We start from the raw sequence: 21,838 nt of genomic DNA on the forward strand, positions 1-21,838 counted from the left end.
CAGGGACGTGTCCCAGAGTCAGAGACCGTTCCCCAGGAGACCTGGATCCCACGGCCGTGTCCCAGATTCGGAGTCGTAGAGCTCTGAGCCCCTGCGTTCAGGCACCTACCGGTATTCTGTCTTCGATATTGAAGTTGTGGGGGTCTGGGGTAAGTGCCGATGGTGCCCAGATGGGAACGTAGTTATCCACTTCCAGGCTGGTCAGCGAGTGACCAGACACGGTCAGCGTCTGCTCGCCCCCCCGGCTGGTGTCCTGAGAGCTGGCCGGCAGATCGAGGTCATCATCTGGGGAGACCCGGTCAAATCGTTCGGCACTGATGGCTCCGGTCGAGGGGCACGGGCCTGGAGAGCTCCCTCGCTGCCCAGGCAGACTCACACTTTGGGCCGAGCCGCCGATCTCCCGCCCGTTGGTCAGGTTCGGGTCCGGAAGGTTGTCCTGCGCCGACAGGCCTGCTCCACTGCGGTAAGACGAACGGCTCTCGTCGAGCGCATTGCTTGAATCCAGCGGGCCAACGCCACTGCTTCGGCGCCCGGCAGCTCTGCTCCCGAGCACGGCCTTCAGGCGGCGATGGAAGGAGTCGGGGGAATCGGATTCACAGAGCAAGGCATCGTGCGTGCTTCCTCTCCTAGCGGAGCAGCCCCTCGGCCCACCTGGACTCGGGGAGGTGAAAGGACGGCGACCCCCAGCGTCTGACCACTGGCCGGTACTTTGGTCGTGGCTCTGGGCGGACGGCTGTCGGTCAGCCGTCTGGGAAGCAGCTCCGATGGCCGCAGCGATGTTCCTCTTCGGCAGAGGGTCAGACGCCGGACTCCCGTTGGCCCGGGACAGGATGTGATTTAGTGAATCGGCGATGGCGCTGTACGCCCGCTGCCTGGGGGACACCCCTCTCAGGCCGTGCAATGCCAGGCTGTCGAAGCTGATCCTGCTGCCTGGGCACCGGTTCAGGTTCCAGGCCCCGACTTTCTCCATGTAGCTGAGGGGAGGCAGGGACTGCAGGGTACCCGGAGGGGCCTGGCTGCTGCTGCTCAAATCCTGCTTCGCAAATGCAGGTGCCAGTGAGAACTTTGAGTGGCCAGTCGCAGGCGCCTGGTTTTCAGTGAGGCGATCTGGCGCTCGTCTCCCGTGGTCCAACTGAGCCGTAATCTTCCCTGGTAAGTTCAAGAGAATGGATGGCGTCGACTGACAGATGGGGTTGGCTAAAGAGGTGAGGAACGAGGAATTGGTGAGGTCTGGTGGACAGGCAGTGGGAGACAGCTCAGTATCTTTATGCTCCCTCTCTGTGCTGTAGCCAGACAGTCCCGTCCCATCGCTCTTACTGTCCCCATTCCGGGTAGATTGAACCTCGATGATGGTATCGTCCTTCCCACTGTAAGAGGTGGTGGGCTCTGTACCGGGAGTCACCGCTCGAGCTCCTGTGGTGTGACTATTGATGGATGTGCCAGGTAAACCTGAAGAGGACTGTCCTCGGCATTTCGAACTGGCTTCGGAACGAAACGCTTGACCGGTGTTGTCTGCTGGCTCCCCCCGCGACTGGACCATGGTGTTAGAAACTTCTGGCCTGCCCGAATCCGATGAACACAAATTTCCGTTTCCCAGAGGCTTCGGAAAGGTGGACCTCACGTCAGGCTGGGTGGGCTGCACAGCCTCGGTGTCAGAACGTTGGGGAGAACCATGAACCTGCCCGGGGCCGGGCTGATCTGCGGTTCTCTCATTAAGAGCCGTGTAGCCGCAGGTAGCAGCCCCTGCCCCCGGCGAGTTGGCCCTGGGGGACCGGTTCCTTTGAGTCGAACTCCCAGAGCTGGATGTAAACCCACCGCTGTTGGGCAAGCCCATCTCCTGCTCCAGCAAGTCCAGTAATAGGGGAGCGGGCAGCTCCTGGTCCAGCAGCGGCACGTCGCTGGGGATAGGAACACCGTACACCTCACTGGTCCCGCCATCTCCGGCTCCTTGTACGTGAGGGTGGGACCCACTGCTCCCAATGTCCGGGTATGTGTTGGGAAACTCCATGAAATGCTGGTCCCGGATGTAGTTCTCTGCCTGAGGGAAGTCCTGGTCTTCTGTGGCCGCTGATCCCGGGCTGGGGGGCGTGAGAGAGTGCTGCGATAAGGAGCAGGCGCTTCTGGTGTCCCCGAGCGGATGCTGCGACAGGGACAGGCAGCCGCTCGCACACTCTGCGGAAACCTCCGATATGACCGCCTGTAGGAAGCTGTTGGCTTGGAAGGTTCCCGGGTGTCCCTCGTGCGATACTCCGGACAGGTCAGGGGTCCCCCTGAAATAAAGTTTAACAGAAATAGGTAAGTCTCCCCGGAGAGACAGTGGAAACAAGTGGTGTTGATTCATTCGACTGCAAATTAGACAGATTTCTTTCAGAAAATAACATTTTGGGATCCAGTATATGAGTAATTTAAGACATGACTTGTGGTAAGTGTAACAGGCTCGTGAGGAACAGGTGACTTTCGACCTATGGTTCCGAAAGCTCTCCACCGCTGGGGTTTCCTCACCTCATGTCTGGGTCTGTTGATCGAGATTGATTGCTATGATTAGTCAACAGCTCCATTATTGTTGGATCATGCAACTACCAGGATAGTAGATGGAGACCTAGATGGACCTTCAAAAGGGAACTGGATAAGTACTTGAAAAGAAAAAATTTGCAGGGCTACGGGGATAGGGGCGGGGGAGTGGGACTAGCTGGATTGCTCTTGCATAGAGCCGGCGCAGATGGCCTCCATCCGTGCTGTAACCTTTCTATGACCTTGGTCTTTTTTCATCGAGCAATTCCTATGCTCTGAAATATTTTTAAAAATTGTAACCATGTCTAGATTTAGGAGTTAATAGAGCAATATCAAAATTTGCTGAAGACTGTAAGCTAAGGGGGTATGGCAAATTCTGATGAAGACTGCAGCAGAACACAAATAGGAGGCAGGTACAGTTCAACAGGCAAAAAGAAGAATCAATACACTTTGGAAATAAGAACAGGGAAATCTAGTTTAAATGGTTAAGATTTGAAACGGAGTAGACGAGCTTGCTGTGCAGATGCACAGGTTATTTAAGGAGGCAGTGGGATATTAAGCCGGAATCCTTGGTTTTGTATCTAGAGGCCTGGAATACAAGGAGAGAGTGTTGAACTTGCATAAGACTTAAGCTAGGCCTCAGTTATAGAATCATAGAATCATAGAAGTTACAACATGGAAACAGGCCCTTCGGCCCAACATGTCCATGTCGCCCAGTTTATACCACTAAGCTAGTCCCAATTGCCTGCACTTGGCCCATATCCCTCTATACCCATCTTACCCATGTAACTGTCCAAATGCTTTTTAAAAGACAAAATTGTACCCGCCTCTACTACTGCCTCTGGCAGCTCGTTCCAGACACTCACCACCCTTTGAGTGAAAAAATTGCCCCTCTGGACCCTTTTGTATCTCTCCCCTCTCACCTTAAATCTATGCCCCCTCGTTATAGACTCCCCTACCTTTGGGAAAAGATTTTGACTATCTACCTTATCTATGCCCCTCATTATTTTATAGACTTCTATAAGATCACCCCGAAACCTCCTACTCTCCGGGGAAAAAAGTCCCAGTCTATCTAACCTCTCCCTATAAGTCAAACCATCAAGTCCCGGTAGCATCCTTGTAAATCTTTTCTGCACTCTTTCTAGTTTAATAATATCCTTTCTATAATAGGGTGACCAGAACTGTACACAGTATTCCAAGTGTGGCCTTACTAATGTCTTGTACAACTTCAACAAGACATCCCAACTCCTGCATTCAATGTTCTGACCAATGAAACCAAGCATGCCGAATGCCTTCTTCACCACCCAAGGAGCTATGAACCTGTACTCCCAGATCTCTTTGTTCTATAACTCTCCCCAACGCCCTACCATTAACGGAGTAGGTCCTGGCCCGATTCGATCTACCAAAATGCATCACCTCACATTTATCTAAATTAAACTCCATCTGCCATTCATCGGCCCACTGGCCCAATTTATCAAGATCCCGTTGCAATCCTAGATAACCTTCTTCACTGTCCACAATGCCACCAATCTTGGTGTCATCTGCAAACTTACTAACCATGCCTCCTAAATTCTCATTCAAATCATTAATATAAATAACAAATAACAGCGGACCCAGCCGTATTGTGTACGGTTTTAGGCATCCTGTTATAGGAAGGATGTAAATGCAATGGAGAAGGTACATTGTAGGTTCACTGGGATGTTACCGGGGATGAGAGGTTACAGAGCAATGAGAAGTTGGGGCTTTTTCACTGGAACTGGCAGTGAGCTGATAGAGGCCTCTGAGATTCTAATAAGGTAAATAGTGAGAGGTTGTTTCCACTGGTCTATGAGACAGTAATCAGAGAGCAGCAAATTTAATATGATCTCAAAAAGAATTAAAGGGGAGGTTAGAAAAAGATGTCATTTACAGAGACATCCCAAAACAAAAATGGAACCTTTTTCGACCCAATGTGCATTTATACAAAGCCTTTAACACAGAAAAATGTCCCAAGGTGCTTCACATTAGTGAAAGGAAAAATGGACGCCAAGCCAAAGAAGGAGAAGTTAGATGGGGGTGACCAAAAGCTTGGTTAAAGAGGTGGGTTTTGAAGAGGGTCTTAAAGGAGGAGAGGGAGGTGGAGGGGCTTAGGCAGAGAAATAATATCCATGCCGTAATTACACCTCCGGCCAGTGTTGGCGCTGCAGTGTGACAGACAGTGCTGGCAAATGTCAGTTAACAGAGCTGCCTTCGCAGGGAGCTGGGAGCGAGAGACACACACATGCCTCTCTGTCCTTCCACAGGGAACAGCACCTGCAGCAGCCCAAAGGGACATAAAACTAGGCACAAGCCTAAAAGCAAATAACTGCAGATGCTGGAAATCTAAAACAAAAACAGAAAATGCAGGAGCCACTCAGCAGGTCGATCAGCATTTGTGGAAGAGCAGGTAAGTTCAAATATTCAGGTGTAGACCCTTCATCAGAAATGGAAGAAATTACAGATGAACATTTAAAATGCAGCGGAACACACAAGAGAAGTAGAACGGCCTATCAAGTGATTATAGTTTAAACTTGAGCTCATCCAAAACATTGCTGCCCATTTCCTAACTCTCACCAAGTCCCGTTCATCCATCACCCCTGTGCTCGCTGACTTACATTAGCTCCCGGCCTCACCCCTCCCTATCTCAGTAACCTCATATCTCAGCTCTACAACCCTCTGAGATGCCTGGACTCCTCCAATTCTGGCCTCCAGCACCTCTTCACCCATCTTCTCCCAGTGTCACTGAATCTTCACCCCCCTTCTCCTCCCTGTGAGACTCTCTCCCAGTGTCACTGAATCTTCACCCCCCCCTTCTCCTCCCTGTGAGACTCTCTCCCAGTGTCACTCAATCTTCACCCCCTTTCTCCTCCCTGTGAGACTCTCTCCCAGTGTCACTCAATCTTCACCCCCTTTCTCCTCCCTGTGAGACTCTCTCCCAGTGTCACTCAATCTTCACCCCCCACTTCTGCTCCCTGTGAGACACTCTCCCAGTGTCACTGAATCTTCACCCCCCTTCTCCTCCCTGTGAGACTCTCTCCCAGTGTCACTGAATCTTCACCCCCCTTCTCCTCCCTGTGAGACTCTCTCCCAGTGTCACTGAATCTTCACCCTCCCCTTCTCCCTGTGAGACTCTCTCCCAGTGTCACTGAATCTTCTCCCTGTGAGACTCTCTCCCAGTGTCACTGAATCTTCACTCCCCTTCTCCTCCCTGTGAGACTCTCTCCCAGTGTCACTGAATCTTCACCCTCCCCTTCTCCCTGTGAGACTCTCTCCCAGTGTCACTGAATCTTCACCCCCCCTTCTCCTCCCTGTGAGACTCTCTCCCAGTGACACTGAATCTTCACCCCCTTCTCCTCCCTGTGAGACTCTCTCCCAGTGTCACTGAATCTTCACCCCCACTTCCCCTCCCTGAGAGACTCTCTCAGTGACAATGAATCTTCACCCCCACTTCCCCTCCCTGAGAGACTCTCTCAGTGACAATGAATCTTCACTCCCTTCTCCTCCCTCTGAGACTCTTCCAGACACTGTTGGAATGTTAAAAGATAAGAATAGTCAGAGATGAGAAAAGACCTTTGTTTTCACCTGGAGTTCTGCCCAATAATTTAGATAGAAGTTCAAACAGAGTTAACCGTCACCTAATGAACTGGATTACTGGAATTCCATTGAGATTGTGAGAAACCTCTTAGCCTCAGCAACCCCAGAATTGTAAAGTATCACTGTGCTCCCAACATCTAAAGCAGTCCTTGCAACTGGTGCCTTCTGCAATTGTTATGATGCCTAATATACACATTTATCTGTAGTCCGGTAAAGATTCTGCTCATTCCTTGTGAGGAAGGCCATTTAGTCTTCCCTTGGTGGTGGATAATGCTCTTGAATTTAGTAGCACGGGACGACCTTAGTGAACAGTTAGAGGATCGTGGGCTAATCCAGGACAGTCAACATGGTTTTGTAAAGGGCTGCTCATGCTTGGCCAATGTAACTGAATCATTTGACAAAGTCTGAGTGTGTGGATAAAGGAAATGTGGTAGATGTTGTTTGGATTTCCGGATGGCATTTGATAAGGTGCCAGACTAGAGACTTATTACATGGCATGTGATATTAATGATGGCACGTGATAATAAAGGCAATGTAGTTGCATAGATAGAGAGAGATGGATAGGGAACAGAAAGCATAAATAGGTGTTTCAGTTTCCAGCCCTACAACCCCTCAGAGATCTCTGCGCTCCTCCAATTCTGGCCTCTTGCGCATCCCTGATTTTAATCGCTCCACCATTGGCGGCCGTGCCTTCAGCTGCCTAGGCCCAAGCTCTGGAATTTCCCTCCCTAAACCTCTCCGCCTCTCTACCTCTCTCTCCTCCTTTAAGATGTTCCTTAAAACCCACCTCTTTGACCGAACTTTTGGTCACCTGTCCTAAGATCTCTTTATGTGGCTCGGTGTCAAATTTTGTTTGATAATCGCTCCTGTGGAATGCCTTGGGATATTTTACTACATTAAAGGCGCTATATAAATGCAAGTTGTTGTTGTAAATGGAAATCAGGAGATGGCTAAATAGCTGAAGTGACATCAACATGAGACAATAGAGGGCAAATTTTGATACATTTATGTGACTCGAAGAAAAAGGGTGATTATCTGAGGTGTGGGGGAGGGGGTGAGGCACAAGTTGAAGCAGGAAAAACTGGCAAAGTGAAGCAGGCTGCAGCGCCCAGGAGCCTGGGGGAAGAAAAGAGCAAGTTGGCATCAAGGGCGCAGACTGAGCCACCAGCACGGTGATGTGAGAGTGGGTCCCCTACCCAAGCACCTATCAGCCCCCCCTGCCCCCATCCCCGAAAACACCTACAGTCCTATCCCACACCTCCATGTATAAACACTTCAGTGAGAGAACATAATCCTCATTTATACCAGGGAATACAAGATGCTCACCTGTCTCACTGTTCCAGGATGGCAATGGGAGCATTAAGGTTTCCAGCAAGTAATGCAATGGTCACATGATTATCACGAACCAGTCACGTGATTATTAGTGTCCAATGATATTACTGAAAAGGGCCATAGGAACATAGGAATAGGAGGAGGCCATTCAGCCCCTCAAGGTCTGTTCCACCATTCAATTTAGATAATGGCTGATCTGTACCTCATCTCCTTCACTCCATATCCCTTGATACCTTTACTTAACAAAAACCTATCAATCTCAGCTTTGAAAATTTCAATTGACCCCCCAGCATCCACAGCCTGTGGAGGGAGGGAGTTCCAGATTTCCACTACCCTTTGTGTAAAAAAGTACTTCCTGATTTCACTCCTGAACGGCCTGGCTCTAATTTTAAGATTGTGCCCCCTTATTCTGGATTCCCCACCAGAGGAAATAGTTTCTCTCTATCGAATCCCTTTATCATTTTAAACACCTCAATTAGATCATTCCTCAACTGTCTAAACTCAGGGGAATACAAGCCTAGTCGATAAAACCTGTCCTCATAATGTAACCCTTTAAGCCCCGGTTTCATTCTGGTGAATTTGCCATGAACCCCCTCCAAGGCCAGTGTATCTTTTCTGAGATTTGCTGCCCAAAACTGAATTCAGTACTCCAGATGGGGCCTGACCAACTGAAGCATCACTTCCTCACTTTTGTATTCCAATCCTCTTGAGATAAAGGATAACATTCCACTGGCCTTGTTGATTGCTTTTAGTGATTTGCGTACCTGGACCCCTAAATCCCTCGACTGCTCCACAGCTCCGGGTCTCTCACCATTAGGAAAAATTCCGATTTGTCTTTCTCTGATTCAAAGTGGATGACCTCACACTTCCCCACATTGAATTCTATCTGCCATAGTTTCCCATGGCAATACTCACTGTTACATTCGGGGACAATTTGTTTTGTGCCATGTAATGCACAGTGTATTAATCGGCTGAAATGGAACCATTTTTAACCTGGCCTGTCCCTTTAAGGCAACAAAATAAAATTGCTGTAGACACATCCTGAAAGCTGCTGGTAATTTTTTTTTTTAAGTAATTTTTTTCTAAAAGATGCTGTTTCATTTGAGCCAATCAGGTGTAGGTATAATTATGAGGTGTCACACCACTTTGTTGTGTGACGAGCATGTGGTAGATGTGAAAATTTAGGGTACATCTGCCAGTCACACCACAGGCGTCAAGCATGCAAATTTTTGTGTCATACAAAACCCAAGCCTTTCTGACCAATAGTAGAATCTGCTGAAGGCAATCAGCACGTCATTGATTTCAAGAATACGCTGAGTTATTTCCTGTAGCCTGCACTTCAGTCACACACCTGCGCCTGAGCGATACATTGTGTTAAATGGTCCTGTCCTTCAGTACGTCCCCGACTTACCATGAGCAGTGCCGTGGGAAGTCCACGTATAATTAATGCATAAACACTGCTAGCATGCACTTCCCTCATCACACTTGGACCTCACATTGTGTTACAGATGCAGAACGGTGACTACATGCTGAATGCTGAAACCGACAAGCATTTTCCAATCTGCCCGGTTCCGTCCCCAAACATTTAAACTCCAATCGCCCTGCGGCTCTGCTTGGTTAAGTAGTGGTGAACGGTTGTTTTTCGGAGTGGAGGGAGGTGTACAGTGGTGTTCCCCAGGGGTCAGTGTGCTGGGACCACTGCTTTCCTTGATATATATTAATGACTTGGACTTGGGTGTACAGGGTACAATTTCAAAATTTGCAGATGACACAAAACTTGGAAGTGTAGTAAACAGTGAGGAGGGTAGTGATAGACTTCAAGAGGATATAGACAGGCTGGTGGAATGGGCGGACACGTGGCAGATGAAATTTAACGCAGAAAAATGCGAAGTGATACATTTCGGTAGGAAGAACGAGGAAAGGCAATACAAACTAAAGGGCACAACTCTAAAAGGGGTACAGGAACAGAGAGATCTGGGGGTATATGTGCACAAATTGTTGAAAGTGGCAGGACAGGTTGAGAAAGTGGTGAAAAAAGCATACGGGATCCTGGGCTTTACAAATAGAGTCATAGGGTACAAAAGCAAGGAAGTCATGATGAACCTTTATAAAACACTGGTTCGGCCACAATTGTACTGTGTCCCGTTCTGGGCACCGCACTTTAGGAAAGATGTGAAGGCCTTAGAGAGGGTGCAGAAGAGATTTACTACAATGATTCCAGGGATGAGGGTCTTTAGTTACGTGGATAGACTGGAGAAGCTGGGGTTGTTCTCCTTGGAACAGAGATGGTTGCAAAGAGATTTGATAGAGGTATTCAAAATCATGAAGGGTCGAGACAGAGTGGATAAAGAGAAACTGTTCCCATTGGCAAAATCAGAGGACATAGATTTAAGCTGATTGGCAAAAGAACCAAAGGTGATATGAGGAAAAACTTTTTTACATAGTGAGTGGTTAGGATCTGGAATGCACTGCCCGAGGGGGTGGTGGAGGCAGATTCAATCATGACCTTCAAAAGGGAACTGGATAAGTACTTGAAAGGAAAAAATTTGCAGGGTTACGGGGATAGGGACTAGCTGGATTGCTCTTGCATAGAGCCGGCGTGGACTCGATGGGCCGAATGGCCTCCTTCCGTGTTGTAACCGTCTATGATTCTAAGAATTGGAATCTGTACTTAGATAGGTTCATAGATATATAGCACGTGCCTTACCTCAGAGGGGCAAACTCCAGTTGAGAGTGATGAAAGAACGTATTGGACAAGTTTCCCTCCTGATTCTGCGTGGAGCAGAAGGCCAAGAGTGGAAGAGCTGGGGACAACCCACTTTCCTGCAGCTCTGTCGGGAGAGCAACAATCCACTGTCAGCACTCTCTACTCAAAGGATTACACACAGATACAGTGTTCAAAAAAAAAAGCTAAACCCAATTCTGTATGGCAGCAAAAGCTGGAGGACACAGTCAAAAAGCTTTTAAGGCCTTTGTGACCCCAGATTAAAGCGGTCCTTTCACACTCAGCATTTTTCCTTGAAGCAGCTTCAAGGGCCAGAGTGATCACCTGAACTAGTTTCAATTGCCTATGGGGATCGGAGAGGAATTTCCCAGATTCTTTCCCCCAAATTGGCCTGTGTTTTTAATCTGGTTTTTCACCTTTCCAAGGAGATCATATGGTTCCGGGTGGGGTGGGGAGTGTATATATTGTGATGCACAAGGCATCGCAGTTGTGTGGGGCAGGCTGGATGGACCAGAGGGTCTTTTCCTGTCCGTCATTGTTCGTATGGTCATAACTAAGATCTTGATGCTTTCTCAACAGGCCGGTAATAATAACGTCAATTGTCTCTGTTACTTGAGTGGATGGGATGTGAATAGGAACCCCTTCGATGTGTGGAGACTTATCGGGCCCTCCCCTTAATATGTGCCAATCACAGTCAATGAGGCCTACCTATTACAGTGAAAACCTAACGTAAAGTACCATTCCAACAACATGAGCTACCAGCCAAAAAACTTCATCTGATCAGATTCTGGTTATGAGCAGACCTATTAAGAAGAGTTGGGCCTCCTCTCCTTCGTACTTATAGCTATCTCCGGACAGTATTGGTTTATTAATTGTCTCATTTCCCCCACAATAAATCACAATAATTCTTTTCAAAGTTCATTCCACAACAACAATTTATACGGTGCCTTTAACGTAGAAAAATGTCCCAAGGCTCTTCACGGAATCAAAATCAACACCAAGCCAATGAAGGAGATATTAGGGAGGGCGGCTAAAGGTTTGGTCAAAGAGGTGGGTTTTAAGGAGGGTCTTAAAGGAGGAGAAAGAGGTAGAGAGGCGGAGAGGTTTAGGAAGTGAATTCCAGAGATTAGGGCTTAGATGGCTGAAGGCACGACCGCCAATGGTGGGGTTTTGGGATGCACGAGGCCGGAGTTAGAGGAACATAGATTTCTCGGAGGGTTGTAGGGCTGGAGGAGGTTACAGACATAGGGAGGGGTGAGGCCAGGGAGGGATATGAACAAGAGAATGAGAATTTGAAATTGGACATGGGGACCAGGAGCCAAAGTAGGTCAGTGAGCACAGGGGCGATGGGTAAGTGGGAGCTGCTCCGGGATAGGATACCTTGGATAAGCTGAAGTTTATGGAGGATAGAGTATGGGAGGCTGGCCGGGAGAGCACTGGAATAATCAAGTCTGGAGGTGACAAAGGTATCAAAGATGGTTTAAGCAGCCGATGCACTGAGGCAGGAGTGGAGACAGGCCAAGGGCAGCATGTAGATAAGGAAGAGGAGGGGGTCAAGGAAAGATCCTTGAGGGACTCCAGAGGTAACTGTGCGGGGGTAAGAAGAGAAGCCATTGCTGGAGATGCTCTGGCTATGGTCGGATAGGTAAGAGTGGAACCAGGATAAGGGAGTTCCACTCAGCTTTTTTTTTTATTCGTTCATGGGATGTGGGCGTCACTGGCGAGGCCGGCATTTATTGCCCATCCCTAATTGCCCTCGAGAAGGTGGTGGTGAGCCGCCTTCTTGAACCGTTGCAGTCCGTGTGGTGAAGGTTCTCCCACAGTGCTGTTAGGAAGGGAGTTCCAGGATTTTGACCCAGCGACGATGAAGGAACGGCGATATATTTCCAAGTCGGGATGGTGTGTGACTTGGAGGGGAACGTGCAGGTGGTGTTGTTCCCATGTGCCTGCTGCTCTTGTCCTTCTAGGTGGTGGAGGTCGCGGGTTTGGGAGGTGCTGTCGAAGAAGCCTTGGTTAGTTGCTGCAGTGCATCCTGTGGATGGTACATACTGCAGCCACAGTGCGCCGGTGGTGAAGGGAGTGAATGTTTAGGGTGGTGGATGGGGTGCCAATCAAGCGGGCTGCTTTCTCCTGGATGGTGTCAAGCTTCTTGAGTGTTGTTGGAGCTGCACTCATCCAGGCAAGTGGAGAGTATTCCATCACACTCCTGACTTGTGCCTTGTAGATGGTGGAAAGGCATTGGGGAGTCAGGAGGTGAGTCACTCGCCGCAGAATACCCAGCCTCTGACCTGCTCTTGTAGCCACAGTATTTATGTGGCTGGTCCAGTTAAGTTTCTTGTCAATGGTGACCCCCCCCAGGATGTTGATGGTGGGGGATTCGGTGATGGTAAGGCCGTTGAATGTCAAGGAGAGGTGGTTAGACACTCTCTTGTTGGAGATGGTCATTACCTGGCACTTGTCTGGCACGAATGTTACTTGCCACTTATCAGCCCAAGCCTGGATGTTGTCCAGGTCTTGCTGCATGCGGGCATGGACTGCTTCATTATCTGAGGGGTTGCGAATGGAACTGAACACTGTGGAATCATCAGCGAACATCCCCATTTCTGACCTTATGATGGAAGGAAGGTCATTGATGAAGCAGCTGAAGATGGCTGGGCCTGGGACACTGCCCTGAGGAACTCCTGCTGCAATGCCCTGGGGCTGAGATGATTGGCCTCCAACAACCACTACCATCTTCCTTTGTGCTAGATATGACTCCAGCCACTGGAGAGTTTTCCCCCTGATTCCACTGACTTCAATTTTACGAGGGCTCCTTGGTGCCACACTCTGTCAAATGCTGCCTTGATGTCAAGGGCAGTCACTCTCACCTCACCTCTGGAATTCAGCTCTTTTGTCCATGTTTGGACCAAGGCTGTAATGAGGTCTGGAGCCGAGTGGTCCTGGCGGAACCCAAACTGAGCATCGGTGAGCAGGTTATTGGTGAGTAAGTGCCGCTTGATAGCATTGTCAACGACACCTTCTGTCATTTTGCTGATGTTTGAGAGTAAACTGATGGGGCGGTAATTGGCCGGATTGGATTTGTCCTGCTTTTTGTGGACAGGACATACCTGGGCAATTTTCCACATTGGCGGGTAGATGCCAGTGTTGTAGCTGTACTGGAACAGCTTGGCTAGAGGCGCAGCTAGTTCTGGAGCACAAGCCTTCAGCACTACAGCCGGGATGTTGTCGGGGCCCATAGCCTTTGCTCTATCCAGTGCACTCAGCCGTTTCTTGATAGCACGTGGAGCGAATCGAATTGGCTGAAGACTGGCTTCTGTGATGGTGGGGATATCGAGAGGAGGCCAAGATGGATCATCCACAACGGAGGAGTGGTGTTGGAGGAGGATGGTGTGATTGACCATGTCAAAGGCAGCAGACAGGTCGAGAAGGACAGGAAGGGATAGTGCACCACAGTCTCAGAAGATTTCAACTGTGACTTTAATTAGGGCTGTTTCAGTGCTGCTACAGGGACAGAAACCTGAAAGAGAGATTCAAACATGGAATTGCAGGAGAGATGGGCACAGAATTAGAAGGCAATAATTCAAGGACTTGAGAGGAAATGGAGGTTAGAGATGAGGCAGTAGTTTGCAAGGACCAAGGGGTTGAGGGTTGGATTTTTGAGGAGGGCTTGATGATGGCAGTTTTGAAAGGGAGGAGGACAACACCTAAGGAGAGGGAGTCATTTACAATGTCAACTGATATGGGGGCCAGGAAGGGAAGTTGTGTGGTCAGCAGTTTAGTGGGAATGGAGTCAAGAGCAGGAGGTGGATCTCCTGGACAAACATAGAAGCATAGAATGATTACAGCACAGAAGGAGGCCATTCGGCCCATCAAATCAGTAAGAGCAATCCAGTCAGTCCCATTCCCCCGCTCCTTCCCCATAGCCCTGCAAATTTTTTCCCTTCAAGTATTTATCCAATTCCTTTTTGAAAGTCACAATTGAATCTGCTTCCACCACCCTTTCAGGCAGTGCATTCCAGATCATTACAACTCACTGTGTAAAAAAGCTTTTCCTCATGTTGCCTTTGCTTCTTCTGCCAATCACCTTAAATCTGTGTCCTCTGGTTCTCAACCCTTCCATCAATGGGAACAGTTTCTCTTTATTTACTTTATCTAGACCCTTCATGATTTTGAACACTTCTATCAAATCTCCTCTCAACCTTCTCTGTTCCAAGGAGAACAATCCCAGCTTCAGTCTATCCACGTAACTGAAGTCCCTCATCCCTGGAACAATTCTAGTAAATCTTTTCTGCACCCTCTCTAAAGCCTTCACACCTTTCCTAAAGTGCGGTGCTCAGAATTGGACACAATACTCCAGTTGTGGCCGAACCAGTGTTTTATAAAAGTTCAACATAACTTCTTTGCTTTTTTACTCTATGCCTCTATTTATGAAGCCCAGGGTCCCGTATGCCCTTTTGACCGCTTTCTCAACCTGTCCTGCTACCTTGAAAGGTTTGTGCACATGTACCCCCAGGTCTCTCTGTTCCTGCACCCCCTTTAGAATTGCACCATTTAGTTTATATTGCCTCTCCTCGTTCTTCCTACCAAAATGTATCACTTCGCACTTCTCTGCATTAAATTTCATCTGCCATGTGTCGGCCCATTCCACCAGCCTGTCTATATCCTCTTGAAGTCTATCACTATACTCCTCACTGTTCACTACACTTCCAAGTTTTGTGTCATCTGAAAATATGGAAATTGTGCCCTGTACACCCAAGTCCAAGTCATTAATATACATCAATAAAAGCAGTGGTCCTAGTACTGACCCCTGGGGACACCACTGTGTACCTTCCTCCAGTCCAAAAAACAACCGTTCCCCACTACTCTCTGTTTCCTGTCACTTGGCCTATTTTGTATCCATGTTGCCACTGCCCCTTTTATTGCATGGGCTTCAATTTTGCTGACAAGCCTATTATGTGTCACGATGAGCTTGAAGAGGGCAAGAGAGGAGGTAGGAGAAATTAGAAAATGATGCAGGTTCAGGGCTAGGGCAGGGGAAAACCTTGGGGGTGTTTGGTTTGGTGGGCAAGGGAAAGGCAGGGGGGGGATGCAGCAGAGGCAGCTAAACAGATGGACTCAGTCTTAGTGACAAAGATATCCATGAGGGCCTCACACTTGTTGGAGGTGAGGGGGCAGGGGAGAGGGGTTTAAGGAAATGATTGGTAGTGGTGAAAATAAGCCGGGGATGGTATCTTTGCATTCCACGATGATCCTGGAGTAGTGAGCAGTCTTGGCTTGAAATTCACAATCTATTTACCCATTTTAAAATTCATTGGAAAAAATGTCTAATGGCTTAAAGCAAGAGAGCGCTCCAATTCCCTCACCACAGCAACCCTCTCATTCACCAGGAAGTCTAACAGATCCAGGACTCTCTTATCATTGGGTCACTTACCAAGCATTCGTGTGGGTTGATGCTGATCGATGTCCATCTGCGTACTCAACGATTCTTCGGTAATGGTGATCATCCCTTCCTCCATCGTGGGGAACTCCTCAAGGGTCTGTTCGCGTTCTACACCGGCCAGGAGCAGCCGAGGGTCAGATGCTGAAGTCATTCGCCCAATATCTGCCTCTGCCTGGAGTTGGGGCCATAACTCACTGCCCTACAAAGAAAGCAGGGAACACAGGTAGTGAGTGGGCTGAGCACAGCTGGTCCTGGACTGAACTGACTGCACATTTTTTCTTTAATGCATCTGTGCTCAATAAACTCATTGAAAGGATGCAGAAGAGAGCGACCAAAATGATTGAGAGCATGGTAGGATTGGATTATGAGGAGCGATTGTGTAAATTGGGCATGTTCTCACTAGAAAGAGAAGGCTGAGGTGATATGATTGTTATTTTTGGGATTCTAAAGGGAGTGGATAATGTCGACCATAACAAGCTATTTCACCTTGTCCAGAACAGCAGATCCACAGGACACGGCCTGCACTTGGAGGGGGGTAAATTCAAAGCTAATCTGCGCAAACATTATTTCAGCGAGCGAGTGATAAGTCAGGACACTGTGAGAACTCCCTACTCTTCTTCCAATAGCATCATGGGATCTTTAACATCCGACCAGACCACTGAAACGGGGAGGCGGGGCCTCAGTTTAATGTCTCACCTGAAGGATGGTACCTTCGACAATGTCCCACTGCTTCATTACTGCACTGAGCTATGAGTTTAGATTATAAACTCAAATTCCTGGTGTGGAACTCCAATCCACAAACTTCTGACCTAGAGAAGAGAGTGCTACCAACTGAGCCAAGCCGATATCTCGAGATCAGACAGCGTGCCGATATGGTAGTGTACTGGTTGTTACTGGACCAGTAATCTAGAGACCTGGACTAATAATCTAGAGAACGTGAGTTCTAATCCCACCATGGCAGTTTGAGAAATTGAATTCAATTTTTTAAATCTGGAAATAAAAAGTTGGTATCAGTAATGGTGACCATAAAACTACCTGATTGTCGTAAAAACCCATCTGGTTCATTAATGTCCGTCACGGTATAAAACCTGCTGTCCTTACACCGCCTGGCCTATATGTGACTCCAGTTCCAAACCAATATGGTTGATTCTTAACTGTCTTCTGAAGTGGCCTAGCACGCCACTCAGTTGTATCAAACAGGGTAGATGCTGAGAGGCTGTTTCCAATGGCTGGAGAGTCTAGAACTAGAGGGCATAGTCTCAGGATAAGGGATCGGCCATTTAAGACTGAGATGAGGAGAAATTTCTTCACTCAGAGGGTTGTGAATCTTTGGAATTCTCTACCGCAGAGGGCTGTGGATGCTGAGTCATTGAATATATTCAAGGCTGAGTTAGATAGATTTTTGGACTCTAAGGGAATCAAGGGATATGGAGATTGGGCGGGAAAGTGGAGTTGAGGTCGAAGATCAGCCATGATCTGATTGAATGACGGAGCAGGCTCGAGGGGCCATATGGCCTACTCCTGCTCCTATTTCTTATGTTCTTAAACCGCTACAAAGCAGCACTATGGTAGTACCTTCACCACACAAACTGCAACGGGTCAAGAAGGCGGCCCACTACTACCTTCTCAAGGGCATCTAGGGATGGGCAACAAATGCCGGCTTGCCAGCAATGCCCACATCCCGAGAATGAATTTTTTTAAAAACTCACTATCGAGGCTCACATGTAGCTCAGAATTTACGAGCACTGCTGGGTCTTTATATAATTATCTCAGAGAGTACCTGGCTATCGACTCTTAGCCAGTTCCCTTCGCTGAGGTGTTACCTGCTTAGCTCTCTGGACAATCGCCTCTCCCAGTGAGAAGCCACTCGCATTGGACAGGTGGGTCCCACTTCCAGGGCTACTGGTTTGGCTCATCTGCTCCTCCATGCCACGTGTCAACGGTGGCGTTGTCACTATAGCCTAAAAGAGACAACACGTTGCAACTGCTTTATTATACATAATTAGGGCAGCCAGTCTGCGTCATGACTTCCTGTTGTCACGTTTTTGTCCCACTTTTTGTGTCAACTTCTTCCTGTTATTAATTCATACCTGCACATTTATAATGGAAAACGTCTATGTAAACTTGTCACTGTGATGTGCAATCTGGCCACTAAATTCCCACAGTTCTCTCAGAATGCTTTCTGAAGAATTTTTTCATTCACCATTCTTTTCCCCCTAATGTCCAAATAGATTATTTTAACAAAATCAAAAAAATTACATATTTCACAATGACATGATTAAATTTATCCCCTGAATTCCTTTTTGTGCCTTTTTACTTGAAGAGCTCCACCTCTGCCCAAAGCCTGGGCTTGGAGTTGATACTTTTACCCACAGTTGTGACATGTGAGCTGAATTTGGATTGTGCAGTCTGAACATGTGCAGTATACCAAATTTCCCAGGATGCATCATAATCATTAAGTCAGTTACATTGAGGAATATCTTTCTTCAGCTTCTAGCAATTCCCGTTCAAAAGCTTTCAAAAATTATTTGAAGCTACAGGACAAAATTCAAAATCTTTACAGATGGCGTTCTGATTACACATCTGTTGTAGCATTTGTTTTGTGTTCTATATGAAGTGAGAGAGAGAGGGAGAGAGAGAGAGAGGTATAAGACCCAACTAGAAAGGGAAAAAGTCAGTACAAAAACTACTAGTAGTTTCCATCTTTAATGGAATACATGTATTGTGTCCCTTTGCAATATCTTTTACAGCCCTGTACACCAATTTCTCCTACTACGACACCTCACCCTGTACACCACTTTCTCCTACTACTACACCTCACCCTGTACACCACTTTCTCCTACTACGACACCTCACCCTGTACACCACTTTCTCCTACTACGACACCTCACCCTGTACACCACTTTCTCCTACTACTACACCTCACCCTGTACACCACTTTCTCCTACTAGTACACCTCACCCTGTACACCACTTTCTCCTACTACGACACCTCACCCTGTACACCACTTTCTCCTACTACGACACCTCACCCTGTACACCACTTTCTCCTACTACGACACCTCACCCTGTACACCACTTTCTCCTACTAGTACACCTCACCCTGTACACCACTTTCTCCTACTACTACACCTCACCCTGTACACCAATTTCTCCTACTACGACACCTCACCCTGTACACCAATTTCTCCTACTACTACACCTCACCCTGTACACCAATTTCTCCTACTACTACACCTCACCCTGTACACCAATTTCTCCTACTACTACACCTCACCCTGTACACCACTTTCTCCTACTAGTACACCTCACCCTGTACACCACTTTCTCCTACTAGTACACCTCACCCTGTACACCACTTTCTCCTACTACGACACCTCACCCTGTACACCACTTTCTCCTACTACGACACCTCACCCTGTACACCACTTTCTCCTACTACGACACCTCACCCTGTACACCAATTTCTCCTACTAGTACACCTCACCCTGTACACCACTTTCTCCTACTACTACACCTCACCCTGTACACCAATTTCTCCTACTAGTACACCTCACCCTGTACACCACTTTCTCCTACTAGTACACCTCACCCTGTACACCACTTTCTCCTACTAGTACACCTCACCCTGTACACCACTTTCTCCTACTACTACACCTCACCCTATACACCACTTTCTCCTACTAGTACACCTCACCCTGTACACCACTTTCTCCTACTACGACACCTCACCCTGTACACCACTTTCTCCTACTACGACACCTCACCCTGTACACCACTTTCTCCTACTAGTACACCTCACCCTGTACACCACTTTCTCCTACTACGACACCTCACCCTGTACACCACTTTCTCCTACTAGTACACCTCACCCTATACACCACTTTCTCCTACTAGTACACCTCACCCTGTACACCACTTTCTCCTACTACGACACCTCACCCTGTACACCACTTTCTCCTACTACGACACCTCACCCTGTACACCACTTTCTCCTACTAGTACACCTCACCCTGTACACCAATTTCTCCTACTAGTACACCTCACCCTGTACACCACTTTCTCCTACTACTACACCTCACCCTGTACACCACTTTCTCCTACTAGTACACCTCACCCTGTACACCACTTTCTCCTACTAGTACACCTCACCCTGTACACCACTTTCTCCTACTACGACACCTCAGCTAGCTCGGATTAGGTTTAGGGCAGATTTTAGAAAGATGAGGAGATGTCTAAACTGCAAATCCCCATCCCTGTATCAGCAGCATCACTAATGCACTCAGAGGGAAATTTACTCTCCTGACTTTCCATCAGGAAATTCACCAGTGACATACAGTTTCCATTCTTGGTCGCTCCTTTCTCTCCCCACCCAAAGAAGGATAAATCTGCTTAGCACAATGCATCTTACATTCTTGCAATACTTAATTAGTCACTTCAAACTGCTAACAGCCCCAGTGACTGACCTGTATCTAGCGGTAATTCTGCCTTGTGCCATAGAGCACAGAGTACTCTTTCCAGACATCACAAAATAATTCCATATACAGATACTTATTACACCTCTCAGAAACATATCAAAGCGCTTCACATACAATGAGTTACTTTGAAGCGTAGTGACTTTTGTGTAGGCAAATGCAGCAGCCATTGTGCGCACAGTACGATCCCACAAACAACGATAAGATAGTTGAAAAAGGAATGTTGGCTAGGAGAGGTCTCTGCATCTTCCAATAGTGCCATGGGATCTCTGACATCCAGCTGAACCACTGGAACAGGAAGAGAGAGCCTCCGAGGAACGGCGCCTCTGACAATGCAGCACTCTCTCAGTGTTGCACTGGAGTGTGTTCAGGTCCTACAGTGGGGCTTGAACCCACTAACGCTGATTCAGAGGTGAGAATGCCAACAACTGAGCCTCGCTGACACGAGCTGTTCATAAGGGCAGATAATGTTGGGTGTTTGTAACAGTCCAGGGGGATGCAGTGCGATTATTGCACTTGCCTGCTTTACCGAAATCCAAGTGACAACACTGAATTACACTGTTTTCACAGGGATGTGTACACGACACAGGGTGATGGAGAGTAAGCCTTACCACCAACCCAGGGACAGTTTTTGGTGAGTGGCGTTTAGATGCATTGCTGCAGCTTCCCACTGTATCAGCAACAATTGGATTTCCTGGCCCTATAACTAGAGCTTCCACATTCAAAGAAAGGACGGACTTGCATTTATATAGCGCCTTTCACAACCTCAGGACGTCCCAAAGCACTTTGCAGCCAATGAAGTACTTTTTGAAGTGTAGACACTGTTGTAATGTAGGTAACGCAGCAGCCAATTTGCACACAGCAAACTCCCGCAAACAGCCTTGTCCAAGGTTCCAAGTTTTTTGTCCCCTTGGTCTGTGGGAAACCGCGACCCCCACCAACCTTCTCCTTTTAAGACCCTCCTTAAAACCCACCTCCATGACCAATCTCCTAATCTCGCCTTTGGCTTGGAATCAGCAACCAGCACAGGGAAGGACAGCGATCCCACGGCCATCGTTGGCCTCAGCTGAGCGCCTCTTTCCCAGTTTTGAAAACTGACACTTTGCTTCCACTCCAGATTGCTAACAAGCAAACGAGAACAACAGAAAGTGCACCTAACAGGAAAGAGAAATAATCTGTGACCCTCGACAAAAACACTACTGCTAAGTATCTGTCGTGGCTCAGTGCTTGCACTCTCATTTCTGAGTCAGACGCTCATGGGTTCAAATCCCACTCCAGAGACTTGAGCTCGTAATCCAGGCTGACATTTCAGTGCAGTACTGAGGGAGTGCTGCACTGTTGGAGGTGCCGTCTTTTGGATGAGAAGTTATACCGTGGCCCTGTCTGTCCTCCCATTTGGATGTAAAAGATCCCATGCTGCTATTCAAAAAGAGCAGGGGAGTTCTCCCTGGTGTCCTGGCCAATATTTATCCCTCACTAAAACAGATTATCTGGTCATTATCTCATTGCTGTTTGTGGGATCTTGCTGTACGCAAATTGGCTGTTGCATTTGCCTAAAAATCTGTGACTGCACTTCAAAAGCTCTTCTCAGAATGTGGGCGACAATGGCAAGATCACTTTTATTGCCCATCCCTAGTGGCCCTGAAGGCATTAAGAGTCAACCATAGTGTGGGACTGGAGTCACACGTAGGGCAGGCCAGGCATGGGTAGCAGCCCCTTCTCTTCCCTGTTTTTTTCCTGGTGC

At 47.9% G+C, this 21,838-nt stretch overlaps 1 protein-coding gene across 3 annotated transcripts in view; it reads right to left on the reverse strand.

Annotated features, from left to right (window-relative positions):
* The window catches only part of alms1 (ALMS1 centrosome and basal body associated protein), a 102,013-nt gene that overhangs the window by 69,669 nt on the left and 10,506 nt on the right, over positions 1–21,838 (reverse strand). For 2 of the 3 annotated variants that reach the window (XM_067978660.1, XM_067978597.1), the window contains exons 2-5: positions 17,444–17,581; positions 15,612–15,819; positions 10,163–10,286; positions 110–2,270 (exon numbers count right to left, since the gene is read on the reverse strand). In XM_067978660.1, the coding sequence (XP_067834761.1) occupies positions 110–2,270; positions 10,163–10,286; positions 15,612–15,819; positions 17,444–17,581 (2,631 nt within the window). Of the gene's footprint in view, positions 1–109; positions 2,271–10,162; positions 10,287–15,611; positions 15,820–17,443; positions 17,582–21,068; positions 21,141–21,838 lie in introns of those variants that run through there. The other variant, XM_067978635.1, reaches the window with a different exon arrangement.

This window comes from Heptranchias perlo, chromosome 1 (genome assembly GCF_035084215.1).
Source record: "Heptranchias perlo isolate sHepPer1 chromosome 1, sHepPer1.hap1, whole genome shotgun sequence".
NCBI lineage: Eukaryota > Metazoa > Chordata > Chondrichthyes > Hexanchiformes > Hexanchidae > Heptranchias > Heptranchias perlo.